This window comes from Anolis sagrei, chromosome X, assembly GCF_037176765.1.
Source record: "Anolis sagrei isolate rAnoSag1 chromosome X, rAnoSag1.mat, whole genome shotgun sequence".
Lineage (NCBI taxonomy): Eukaryota > Metazoa > Chordata > Lepidosauria > Squamata > Dactyloidae > Anolis > Anolis sagrei.
In genome coordinates this window covers 102,694,071-102,708,275 of record NC_090034.1, presented here as the reverse complement: position 1 = coordinate 102,708,275, position 14,205 = coordinate 102,694,071, and the positions used below count along the sequence as shown (strand labels likewise).

Genomic DNA, 14,205 nt, shown 5'->3' with positions numbered 1-14,205 from the left:
TCACTATCCCTCCCTTCTGCACCTGGCACAGTAATCTCAGCATCATTTCCAGACTGCTGCTCTGAGAAAAGCGGTGAAAGGTCTCTCCCAGGAATGTGGCCTTCCTCAGGCCTCTCTTCTGAACTTAACTCCAGCCCGGGCAAACCCTCATCCCCAGCAACATCATCCCCATTCCCATTATGCACATCGACATGAACATCATTTCCAGCATGAACATCATCTTGAGTATCATTCCCATCACGAGCATCAGACACAATCACAGGCTGGCATACAACAGGGGCCTTCTAGTACAATTGCTACCTTCTGATCCAGAGGTGAACATAATAACAACTACTGGGAGTAGTCGATGAAGAGAAGTCATTGTCTCACTTCTGCTTTGGTCAGACCTCAGTGCAGTCACCTTCTCTGGAGATTCTTAAGCAGAGGGTGAATGGCCATCTGTTGGGAGGGATTGGATTGTGTCTTCCTTCATAGATGTGAAGGGAGTCAGACTGGATGGCCTTTGGGGTCCCTTCTATACTCTTACCTTTGTCACACAGAAGTCCTCCCCAGTTGGTCTCGCAGTCGCACTTCCACGGCTCGGTGCAGCTCCCATGGACGCAACCCGGGAAGGGGATGCATTCGTCGCAGAGGGTTCCCCTCCAGCCGTAATTACAGCTGGGAAGAAAGCGGAAGTTTATCATTGGCTGAACAATTCATTCATAAATATCCCACCCTATATTGGAAGATTTTCAAGCTGGTGTGCAATACAGACAACTTAAAATAGTAAAAAAATAATTAAGAGAGATTAAAAACAAAGCTGATGCAACCTGTCGGCTGATGCAATCTCCTGGCTGAATTTTATTATTGACGAAACAATTGAACTCAAGATTTCTATATTGACTTTCCTATTGAAAGCACCTTTGGACAGAGACCTGTCTTAGGTACCTTCAAAAGCACCTGAGAGCTCAATGGAAAGAATAAACCATTAGGCGAGAAGAAAAGCAACCTCTCCTTTTTTCCTCTCCTTTCTTCCTTCTCTACCTCTTTCTTTCCTTCTTTCCCTCCTTCCTTCGCTCCCTCTTTCCATTTTTGGTTTCTTTCTCTCCTTCCTTCCTTCTTTACCTCTTTCCTTCCTTCTCTCTTTCCTTCTCTCCCTCTTTCTTTCCTTCTTTCCCTCCTTCCTTCGCTCCCTCTTTCCTTCCTTCCCTTATTTTCTTTCCTTCTCTCCTTCCTTCCTTCTCTACTCTTTCCTTCCTTCTCTCCTTCCTTCTCTCCTTCTTTCCTTCTTTCCCTTTCTCTCCTTCCTTCCTTCTCTACCTCTTTCCTTCCTTCTCTCTTTCCTTCTCTCCCTCTTTCTTTCTTTCTTTCTTTCTTTCTTTCCTTCTTTCCCTCCTTCCTTCACTCCCTCTTTCCTTCCTTCCCTTATTTTCTTTCCTTCTCTCCTTCCTTCTTTCCTTCCTTCCTTCCTTCTCTACCTCTTTCCTTTTCCTTCTGTCTACCCTCCCTTCTTTCTCTCTTTCGTTCTCCCCCTCTTTCTTTCCTTCTTTCTCTCTTTCCTTCTCTCCCTCATTCTTTCCTTCTTTCCCTCCTTCCTTCTCTCCCTCTTTCCTTCCTTCCCTTATTTTCTTTTTCTCTCTCCTTCCTTCCTTCTCTACCTCTTTCCTTCCTTCTGTCTATCCTTCCTTCTTTCTCTCTTTCCTTCTCTCCCTCTTTCTTTCCTTCCCTTGTTTTCTCTCCTTCTTTCCTTCTCTACCTCTTTCCTTTCTTTCCCCCTTTTCTTTTCCTTCTCCTTTCTCCTTTCTCCACCTCTTTCCTACCTTCCTTATCTCTTTCCTTCTCTCCCTCTTTCTTTCCTTCTTTCCCTCCTTCCTTCCCTCCCTCTTTCCTTCCTTCCCTTATTTTCTTTCCTTCTCTCCTTCCTTCCTTCTCTACCTCTTTCCTTTCTTTCCCCCTTTTCTTTCCCTTCTCCTTTCTTCTTTCTCTACCTCTTTCCTTCCTTCTGTCTACCCTTCCTTCTTTCTCTTTCCTTCTCTCCCTCCTTCCTTCACTCCCTCTTTCCTTCCTTCCCTTATTTTCTTTCCTCTCCCTTTTTCTTTCCCCCTTTTCCTCTTCTTTCTTCCTTCTATACCTCTTTCCTTCCTTCTGTCTATCCTTCTTTCTTTCTAATCCTTCTCTCACTCTTTCTTTCCTTCTTTCCATCCTTCCTTCGCTTCCTCTTTCCTTCCTTTCCTTTTTTTCTTTCTTTCTCTCCTTCCTTCCTTCTCTACCTCTTTCCTGCCTTCCTTATCTCTTTCCTTCTCTCCCTCTTTCTTTCCTTCTTTCCCTCCTTCCTTTGCTCCCTCTTTCCTTCCTTCCCATATTTTCTTTCCTTCTCTCCTTCCTTCCTTCTCTACCTCTTTCCTTTCTTCCCTCCTTTTCTTTTCCTTCTCGTTTCTTCTTTCTCTACCTCTTTCTTTCCTTCCCTCTCTCTTTCCCTCCCTCTTTCTCTCTTTCTTTCTTATCTTCTTTCTCTCCTTCCTTCCCTGCCCTTTTTCTGTATTGTCATTTAGTTTTTCATCATTTAGCTTTTTGGGGGGGGGGGGTGTTTAAGTCCTTTCCACTGTTTTGGGGCAAATTTTATGAGTGATGGTCACTCGTTGGTCTGTTAGGGGTGTAGTGTCCAAATTTGGTGGCAATTCGTCAAGTGGTTTTGAGTTACCTATGTTAATCCCACAAACCAACATTACATTTTTATTTATATAGATTATTATTATTATTAATTTTATTTACTACCCACCTCTTCTTACACCTTGAGGTAGGGCACAACATAGTTGAGAACACCATAAAAACATTATTATTATTATTATTATTATTATTATTATTATTATTATTATCTCCCCCCTTGAAAGAGACTCCAAGTCTTAAACTAAGACTACAGAAAATCCAAAGCTCCAGACAATAGAAAATCCCAGCAAAAAAGTGTAAAAAAAGCAACTTTTCTAGGCTTTGCTAGAATAAATTAAGCTGTCTCTGACTCGTAGCCGAAGCTTGACGTCACCATGATGTCTTCAGAGTTTATTTATTTGGATGGCTCACCCCGGGGCCCCAGCTGAATGGGAGTGGGTGGGTGGGTGGGTGTGCCAGCCAGGTTTCTGTCCCGTGCCAAGCTTTCCTCGTCCAAAACCTGGGTGGCCCACAAACCCATTTCCCGACTGCCGCACCCCAGCCGCGTCAGACCTTGAATCCAACGGGTGACTTCATTCCCCTGGAGGGGAGTCAACCCTTTCCTAACTTCCCAGCTGGGCTGGGCTTGAGGACCCCAATCTGACTGCAGGGAAGGGCTGAACTTGGCTGGATGTCGCCTGGATGATGGGATTTGCCTTCAAAAGGACTTCACTGTGTGTGGAAAATTAATGCAAAGTGACCCAAATTGTAGCTGAACGCAGCTGAACGCAGTTGGGAAGTTGATAATTTAGCAAGGTGGGAAGTTAGCAAATTAGGAAGTTGGGAAATAAGCAAATTCAGAAGTTGGAAAGTTAGGAAGGTGTCAAGGTGGGAAACTGAGAAGGTAGCAAGTTAGGAAATTGCCAAATTGGGAAGGTGGCAGGTTAGGAAGTTGGAAAATTGGCAAGTTAGGAAGTTTGCAAGTTAGGAAGGTGGCAAGTTAGGAAATTGCCAAATTGGGAATGTGGCAGGTTAGGAAGTTGGAAAATTGGCAAGTTAGGAAGTTTGCAAGTTAGGAAGGTGGCAAGTTAGGAAATTGCCAAATTGGGAAGATGGCAAGTTAGGAAGTTGGAAAATTGGCAAGTTAGGAAGTTTGCAAGTTAGGAAGGTGGCAAGTTAGGAAATTGTCAAATTGGGAAGGTGACAAGGTAGGAAGTTGGGAAGTTGGAAAATTGGCAAGTTAGGAAGTTTGCAAGTTAGGAAGGTGGCAAGTTAGGAAATTGGCAAATTGGGAATGTGGCAGGTTAGAAAGTTGGGAAGTTTCAGGTTAGGAAATAGAGAAATTGGCAAGTTAGGAGGATGGCAAATTAGGAAATTAGGAAAGTGGCATGTTAGGAAGTTAGGAAGGTGGCATGCTGGCAAGTTAGGAAGTTAGGGAGTTGGGAAGGTGGGAAGTTAGCAAATTAGGAAGTTGGCAAATTGGAAAGGTGGCAAGTTAGGAAGTTGGGAAGCTGGAGGCTAGGAAGTAGGGAAATTGGCAAGTTAGGAGGGTGGCAAATTAGAAAATTAGGAAGGTGGCATGTTAGGAAATTGGGAAGGTGGCATGCTGGCAAGTTAGAGAGTTGGGAAGGTGGGAAGTTAGCAAATTAGGAAGTTGGCAAATTGGAAAGGTGGCAAGCTAGGAAGTTGGGAAGCTGCAGGTTAGCAAGTGGGGGAATTGGCAAGTTAGGATGTTTACGAGTTAGGAAGGTGACAAGTTATGAAACTGGCAAATTGGGAAGGTGGCAGGTTAGGAAGTTGGGAAGTTGGAGGTTAGGAAGTAGGGATATTGGCAAGTTATGAAGTTGGCAAGTTAGGAGGGTGGCAAATTAGGAAATTAGGAAGGTAGCATGTTGGCAAGTTAGGGAGTTAGGAAGGTGGAAAGTTAGCAAATCAGGAAGTTGGCAAATTGGAAAGGTGGCAAGTTAGGAAGTTGGAAAGCTGCAGGTTAGGAAGTAGGGAAATTGGCAAGCTAGGAAGTTGGCAAGTTAGGAAGGTGTAAAGTTGTGAAGGTGGCAAATTAGGAAGTTGGGAAGGTGGCATGTTGGCACGGTGGTAATGTAGGAAGCTGGGAAGTTGGGAAGGTGGGAAGTTAGTAAATTGGGAAGTTAGTAAATTAGGAAGTTGGTAAATTAGGAAGGTGGCAAGCTGCAGGTTAGGAAGTAGGGAAATTGGCAAGTTAGGAAGTTGGGAAGTTGGCATGTTGGCAAGGTGGTAATGTAGGAAGTTGGGAAGTTGGCAAGTTAGGAAGTTGGCAAGTTAGGAAGGGAAAGTGGCAAGTGGGAAGTTGGCAAGTTGGTAAGATGGCAAGTTGGCAAATTCAGAATTTTCTAACTTCCCAACTTCCCAAGTTCGTTGACTTCCCAATATCTCAACTTCACAACTTAACTAGTTCCCAACTTCCTAAGTTTCCAACTTCCTAAGTTTCCTAACTTCCCAACTTCCCTAGTTCCCAACTTGCACTAATCTCTGTTCCTTTGGAATAGAAACTCCAGCATTTCGGAGCAGCTAAAAACGCAAGTGGTAAAACCTATAGAAACAAAAAACTATTAAGTTGAAAAGGCTGGGAAAAGAGATGTAGTACCGGTCTCGAAGTTGGGGGAAGAAATATAGTATGGACCTCTGTCTATTTTCCTAATGTTTTGGATTTACGTGAGGAATGGGGAGGTGTCTCCAGCCCCTTCCTCTCTTTGGCTTACCTGCACTCACCAGGTTCCTCACAAAACCCGTGACACCCTTGGCGACACACCGCTGCAAGAAAGAAAGAAAGAAAGAAGGAAGAATTATTATTGTTATTAGAATTAAATATGAACAGCATGTGCAAACTTGGGCCCTCCAGGTGTTTTGGACTTCAACTCCCACAATTCCTAACAGCCGGTAGGCTGTTAGGAATTGTGGGAGTTGAAGTCCAAAACACCTGGAGGGCCCAAGTTTGCCTAAACAGATCCTTCCTCGGACATACCTTGTTTACACTCGTCTCCTGTCCATCCGTCCAGACAGACCTTGTTGCCCGCGGCGTCGCAGCCGTGATGCCCGAAGAAGTCGTCACGAGGCCGGCACAAGAGGTTGCACGCCGGACCGTAATAGTGCTCCTGGCAGCGCACACGCAACCGGAAGTCCAGCAACACGCCCCGGCCGTGGTGCCGCAGGTCTTGCCAACCCTCGCTCGGGTTCAGCATCCCTGACCGAGTCACCCGTTCTACCAGCTGACCGGCTCCTGGGAAAAGGGAGGAGGAGGGCAGGGAACAAAGGGTTAAGGTTTCCAGGAGGAAGGCACCATCAAAGCCCTCCCAACAGATGGCCATCTGGTCTCTAATGGGTCACGGAATCCTCGAGTTGGAAGGGACCCCGAAGGCCATCCAGTCCAACCCCTTCTGCCAGGAGGAAGGCACCATCAAAGCCCTCCCAAGAGATGGCTATCTAGTCTCTAATGGGTCACAGAATCTTCGAGTTGGAAGGAACCCCAAAGGCCATCCAGTCCAACCCCTTCTGCCAGGAGGAAGACACCATCAAAGCCCTCCCAACAGAAGGCATCATGGATCACAGAATCCTAGAGTTGGAAGTGACCCCATCCAGTCCAACCCCATTTTGACAGGCAGGGAGACACAACAAAAGCCTTCCCAACAGATGGCCTTCTGGTCTGGGATGAATTGTAGAATTCTAGAGTTGGCAGAAAGGGTTGAAGTTTCACAGGGTTCATTTATTCAACAGCCTAGTGACCCCAAAGGCCATCCAGTCCAACCCCTTCTGCCAGGAGGAAGGCACCATCAAAGCCCTCCCAACAGATGGCCATCCAGTCTCTAACGGGTCACAGAATCCTCGAGTTGGAAGGGACCCCCAAAGGACATCCGGTCCAACCCCTTCTGCCAGGAGGAAGACGCCATCAAAGCCCTCCCAACAGATGGACATCTAGTCTCAAATGGGTCAGAGAATCCTCGAGTTGGAAGGGAACCCAAAGGCCATCCAGTCCAACCCCTTCTGCCAGGAGGAAGCCCTCCCAACAGATGGCCATCTAGTCTCTAATGGGTCACGGAATCCTCGAGTTGGAAGGGACCCCATCCAGTCCAACCCCCTTTTGACAGGCAGGAAGACACAACAAAAGCTCTCCCAACAGATGGCCTTCTGGTCTGGGATGAATTGTAGAATTCTAGAGTTGGAAGAAAGGGTTAAAGTTTCACAAGGTTCATTTATTCAAAATCCTAGCGACCTCAAAGGCCAACCAGTCCAAGCCCTTCTGCCGGGAGGAAGACACCATCAAAGCCCTCCCAACAGATGGCCATCTGATCTGTGATGAATTGTAGAATTCTAGAGTTGGAAGAAAGGTTTGAGTTTCACAGGGTTCATTTATTCAAAATCTTAGCGACCGCAAATGCTATCCAGTCCAACCCCTTCTTCCAGGAGGAAGACACCATCAGAGCCCTCCCAACAGATAACCATCTGGTCTGTGATGAATTGTAGAAATCTAGAATTGGAAGAAAGGGCTGAGGTTTCACAAGGTTCATTTATTCAAAATCTTAGCGACACCAAAGGCCATCCAGTCTAGTCCAACCCGTTCTGCCGGGAGGAAGGCACCATCAAAGCCCTCCCAACAGATGGCCATCTAGTTTCTCATCATGGATCACAGAATCCTAGAGTTGGAAGTGAGCCCATCCAATCCAACCCCCTTTTGACAGGCAGGGAGACACAACAAAAGCCTTCCCAACAGATGGCCACCTGGATTGTGATGAATTGTAGAATCCATTTCTTTTTTACCTAGCGTGTTGACATCAGATTCATTGGCAGCATCCCAAGCCTCCAGAATCAAAGAGTATGAACGCTGGAAGAGACAAAGCAGAAGGGTTACACAGAGGATGCATCTGCACCGAATAATTATTGCAGTTTGATGCCATGGCTCTATGCTATGGAATTCTGAGTTTTGTAGTTTGGAGAGAAAACAGAACTAAAGACCTTGTAAAACCACAACTCCTAGGATTCTATAGCATTGAGCCATGGCAGTTCAAGTGGGATCAAAATAGATGAAATCAACACCCTTTGCTCTCTGATGCTTCAATGGATACAAACTTCATTTCATAACACAAATTATTAATATATAATACATAATATATTTATGAATTATATATGTGTATATATATGTGTGTGTGTGTGTATATATATACACACACACATATATAATACATAAATATATTATATATTTTGATATGGTATATAATATTAATAATTTATAATAATTTATTAATAAATAATATTATATAATAGTAATAATATATATTTATAATGTAATATATAATACAATACATATTATTAAATATTATGTATAATCAATAATATAATAATATAATTATTTCTTTCTTTTTTGCTCTAAGATAATTATATTAGCAATATATATATATATATATATAATGTAGATTATTAATATATAATACATAAATATTATATGATTACTATATATTTTAATATGGTATCTAATATAATAATTTACAATAATTTATTGTTAATAAATAATATTATATATTATATAATAGTAATAATATATATTTATAATGTAATATATAATATAATACATATTATTAAATATTATGTATAATCAATAATATAATAATATAATTATTTCTTTCTTTTTTGCTCTAAGATAATTATATTAGCAATATATATATATATATAATGTAGATTATTAATATATATAATACATAAATATATGATTACTATATATTTTAATATGGTATCTAATATAATAATTTACAATAATTTATTGTTAATAAATAATATTATATATTATATAATAGTAATAATATATATTAATAATGTAATATATAATATAATACATATTATTAAATATTATGTATAATAAATAATATAATAAAAGAATAATTATTTCTTTCTTTTTTGCTTTCTTAAGATAATTATTATATTAGCTATATATATATATATAAATAATGTAGATTATTAATATATCTAATACATAAATATTATATGATTACTATATATTTTAATATGGTATCTAATATAATAATTTACAATAATTTATTGTTAATAAATAATATTATATATTGTATAATAGTAATAATATATATTAATAATGTAACATATAATATAAAATATAATACATATTATTAAATATTATGTATAATCAATAATATAATAATAGCATAATTATTTTTCTTTTTTGCTTTAAGATAATTGTTATATTAGCAATATATATATAAATAATGTAGATTATTAATATATATAATACATAAATATTATATTATTACTATATATTTTAATATGTATCTAATATTAATAATTTATATTAATAATGTAATATATAATATATAATATAATACATATTATTAAATATTATGTATAATAAATAATATAATAAAAGCATAATTATTTCTTTCTTTTTTGCTTTCTTAAGATAATTATTATATTAGCAATATATATAAATAGTGTAAATTATTAATATATATAAACACAACATATAAATATGATATATTTAAATATGATATATATATAATATTAATAATATATAATATAGTATTATATATTATTATGTATAATATAGAATATTATATAATAGTAATAATATACATATAATGTAATATAAAATTATTATATATTGTTACATATAATAAATAATATATTATATATTTAAATATGATATATTATATAATATTAATAATAGTAATATTATATATATATATTATATTACTCTTACATTATTTATTATATATTATAATATATATATTATATATATTTAATATGATATATATATATATATTAATAATATATACCATATTCTATATCAAATATATTATATATAACATTATCTTCAGACTATGTTCCTATGAAACATGAATGAATTTTGTGTGTAAACATGGGTCCCATCGCTAATTATTATGCATATGCAAATATTCCCAAATCCAAAAAAAATTCCAGTGATATTCAACCTATATTATCTTATAGCACTTGTCTCATTGTTCAGTTTCACGCTTTATTATACATCATTAAATATTTAAAATTATAGCCTTCGTGTCAGGCCTTTCCATAAATAGGCCTATTTATATATGTAAATATATCTAATTAAATGCTGAATTTCTCCCCCTCCATATGCAAACAGAACGAACCCCGAAGGGCCCTGATCCAGGTGATAAGGACAGTTCAGTTTCAGTTTCTTGAAGGAACAATGCTCCTCCCTTGAAGACAGTCACGTTGGGTGGCATGAGAGCATAACGAAGTTGCCCTTTGTGGACTACAAGTCCCAGAATTCTTAGACATAGGTTGCATCTATACTGCAGTACGAATGCAGTTTGATATTTCTTTAACTAGCATGGTTTACAAATGTGGAATTCTGGCATTTGTAGTTTCAAAAGGTCTTTAATGTTTCCTGGTGCCTCGCCAAACTATAAATCCCCATGGAAGCCATGGCAGTGCAAGTGGTGTCAAACTGCATTAGTGTGACAGTATAGTGAGGTATAAATAATAATAATAATAATAATAATAATAATAACCACAATAATTCCAGTTGCAATGATTACAATTCCATGTATTGTCGAAGGCTTTCATGGCCGGAATCACTGGGTTGTTGTAGGTTTTTTCGGGTTATATGGCCATGTTTTAGAGGCATTCTCTCCTGACGTTCCGCCTGCATCTATGGCAAGCATCCCCAGAGTTTGTGAGATTACAATTTCAGTGGTGATGATTGCAATTCCAATAGCAATTATTGCAATTCCAATGGCATTGATTGCAATCCCAGTGGTGTTGATTGCCATTCCAGTGGCCGTTACTGCAATTCCAGAGGAAGTGACTGCAATTCCAGTGGCGGTGACTGCAATTCCAGATGATTGCAATTCCAGTGGCATTGATTGCAATCCCAGTGGTGTTGATTGGCATCCCAGTAGCATCGATTGCCATTCTAGTGGCAGTGACTGCAATTCCAGTGGAAGTGACTGCAATTCCAGTGGAGGTGATTGCAATTCCAGATGATTGCAATTCCAGTGGCATCAATTGCCATCCCAGTGGCATCGATTGCAATTCCAGTGGCGGTGACTGCAATTCCAGTGGCGGTGACTGCAATTCCAGATGATTGCAATTCCAGTGGCATTGATTGCAATCCCAGTGGTGTTGATTGGCATCCCAGTAGCATCGATTGCCATTCTAGTGGCAGTGACTGCAATTCCAGTGGAAGTGACTGCAATTCCAATGGAGGTGACTGCAATTCCAGTGGCATCAATTGCCATCTCATTGGCATCGATTGCCATCCCAGTGGCAGTGACTGCAATTCCAGTGGCGGTGACTGCAATTCCAGTGGCGGTGATTGCCATTCCAGATGCTTGCAATTCCAGTAACATTGGTTGCCATCCCAGTGGAATCGATTGCCATGTCACTGGCATCGATTGCCATCCCAGTGGCATCGATTGCAATTCCAGTGGCGGTGACTGCAATTCCAGTGGCGGTGATTGCCATTCCAGATGCTTGCAATTCCAGTAACATCGGTTGCCATCCCAGTGGAATCGATTGCCATGTCATTGGCATCGATTGCCATCCCAGTGGCATCGATTGCAATTCCAGTGGCGGTGACTGCAATTCCAGTGGGGGTGACTGCAATACCAATGGTGATGATTGCAATGCCAGTGGCAGTGATTGCAATTCCAGTGGCGGTGACTGCAATTCTAGTGGCGATGATTGCAATTCTAGTGGCGTTGGTGCAATCCCAGTGGCATCAATTACCATCCCAGTGGAATCTTTTGCCATTCCTGTGGCAGTGACTGCAATTCCAGTGGCGGTGACTGCAATTCCAGTGGCGGTGACTGCAATTCCAGTGGCGGTGACTGCAATTCCAGTGGCGGTGACTGCAATTCCAGATGATTCCAGTGGCGTTGATTGCAATCACGGTGGCATCGATTGTCATCCCAGTGGCAGTGACTGCAATTCCAGTGGCAGTGATTGCAATTCCAATTGCAATTATAGCAAATTTCAGTTGAATTGCAATCATTGCACCCCAATTATCTTTAGGATTGATCAGTTATTTTTAATTCTATCACAGAACCCCGAAAACTACAAATCCCAGGATGGTATTGGTCTCTATAAGGGGCTCTAATAGAGATTATGTATACTGTATTGTCGAAGGCTTTCATAGCTGGAATCACTAGGTTCTTGTGTGTTTTTTCGGGCTATAGGGCCATGTTCTAGAGGCATTTCTCCTGACGTTTCGCCTGCATCTATGGCAAGCATCCTCAGAGGTAGTGAGGATGCTTGCCATAGATGCAGGCGAAACGTCAGGAGAGAATGCCTCTAGAACATGGCCATATAGCCCGAAAAAACACACAAGAACCTATTATGTATACTTCCTGAGCGAGAAGCTACGAAGCTGGAGCGGAGAACGAGAGCTACAATTCAAAGGGAGGAGAAAGGACTTTGCCGCAATTAAGGAGAGACTTTAATTAAGCGCTTTATCTCCCGATCTCATTTCTCTTCCCCCGAACCCAACCTTGGGAGGCAGAGATCAACAACGAAGAAGAAAACATGCTCTTCCAGTTTAGGAAGACAGGAAAAGAAAGTCTCGGGGTGCATCTACACCGCAGAATTGATGCAGATCGATACCGGTTTAAACTCCATGTCTCAGAGTCAGAGTTTTGCAAGGTTTTTATAGCCTCTTCTACCAAAGAGTGTTGGTACAAAGCCAAACTTTAACAGGCATTGAGCCATTAAAGTGGTGTCAAAGTGCATTAATTCGGCAATGTGGATGCATCCTTTGCTGCAGAAATCAATGAATTGCCGCCAGCTGGTTGACGTCGTTGCCGTCTCGCTGAATTTATGCACGATTTGGCATCTGCTGCATCAATTCCCGTCCTTTGGGGAAAAGAAGATAAGCAAAGCCCATCTGGTTCTGTATTTGCATTGCACCTGGGACCCACTTTGGAAAGAGAAGTCAGCTGCTCCAGTTTCATAATTTAAACCTGGCCATTCAGACAAACCCCAAAAAGGCTTCGGCAGAGAGAGGAAAGCACGGAAAATGCACGTTTCCAGGTTTCACCAAATTCCCCATTGGGTCAAGCACTCCGTGCAATGCTCAAGCAAACATACAAGCTTTGTTTACATCCTTCAAAAATATTTCCCCAACATTTCACCTTCACTGCATCTTGTTATCGTGTCCCTCTCTAACCTTCTCCAACTTAAACCTGCCCAGTTCCCGACACATTTCCTTTTAGGGATTTGTGGCTCCCAGATCTTTGGCCATTCGGGTCACGTCCAGCTTGACCATCTCCTTCCTGGGTAAGGTAAAAGTAAAGGTTTTCCCTTGACATTAAGTCCAGTCGTGTCCGACTCTGGGCGGTGGTGCTCATCTCCATTCCTAAGCCGAAGAGTCGGCGTTGTCCGTAGACACCTCCAAGGTCATGTGGCCGGCATGACTGCATGGAGTGCCGTTACCTTCCCACGGGAGCGGTACCTATTGCTCTACTCACATTTGCATGTTTTTCAACTGCTAGGTTGGCAGAAACTGGGGCTAACAGCAGGAGCTCATGCCACTCCCCGGATTTGAACCTGCAACCTTTCGGTCAGCAAGTTCAGCAGCTCAGTGGTTTAATCCACTGCGCCACCAGGGTTCCAGTGCTTTGGTCAGATCAAAGAGAGATTTGACCAAAGCAGAATAGAGTGGGACTATGAATTCCCTTGATCTAGACACTAGACTCTTATTGATGCAGACTAAAATCTTCCTTCCTTCCATCCATCCATCTTTCCCTTGGATCCTAAAACTGGAGGAGGCCACTATGACCACCCAGTTTGTTCGTCCATCCATCCATCCATCCATTCATCCACCCATCCATCCATCATCTTTCCCTTGGATCCTAGAACTGGAAGACCAAGAACCATCCATTTCCTCCTTCCTTCCTTCCTTCCATCCATCCATCCATCATCTTTCCCTTGGATCCTAGAACTGGAAAACCAAGGACCATCCATTTCTTCCTTCCTTCCATCCATCCATCCATCATCTTTCCCTTGGATCCTAGAACTTGAAGGCCAAGGACCATTTCTTCCTTCCTTCCTTCCTTCCTTCCTTCCTTCCTTCCTTCCATCCATCCATCCATCCATCCATCCATCCATCCATCCCTCCCTCATATCCTAAAATTGGATGTAGACATAAAAACCATTCTGTTATTTCTTCCTTCCTTCCTTCCATCCATCCATCTTTCCCTTGGGTCCTAAAATTGGAAGCGGCCAGGAGGACCATCCATTCATTCCTTCCTTCCATCCATCCATCCCTCCCTCATATCCTAAAATTGGATGTAGACATAAAAACCATTCTGTTATTTCTTCCTTCCACCCACCCATCCATCCATCCATCCACCCATCCATCCATCCATCCATCGTTCCCTTGGGTCCTAAAATTGGAAGAGGCCAGGAGGACCATCCATTCATTCCTTCCATCCATCCATCCATCCATCCATCCATCCCTTGGATCTTAAAATTGGAAGAGGCCATAAGGACCATTCAGTCCGTCTGTCTATCCTTCCTTCAGATCCTAAAATTGGAAGAGGCCACTAGAACTACCCAGTTTGT

General features: G+C 41.2%; 1 protein-coding gene across 1 annotated transcript in view; it reads right to left on the bottom strand.

Moving 5' to 3' along the window:
• The window catches only part of LOC137094871 (protein jagged-1-like), a 42,206-nt gene that overhangs the window by 17,947 nt on the left and 10,054 nt on the right, over positions 1 to 14,205 (bottom strand). Inside the window, exons 3-6 of the mRNA XM_067460790.1 lie at positions 7,417 to 7,480; positions 5,627 to 5,881; positions 5,364 to 5,415; positions 527 to 657 (exon numbers count right to left, since the gene is read on the bottom strand). Coding sequence (XP_067316891.1) covers positions 527 to 657; positions 5,364 to 5,415; positions 5,627 to 5,881; positions 7,417 to 7,480 — 502 coding nt within the window. The remainder of the gene's footprint in view (positions 1 to 526; positions 658 to 5,363; positions 5,416 to 5,626; positions 5,882 to 7,416; positions 7,481 to 14,205) is intronic.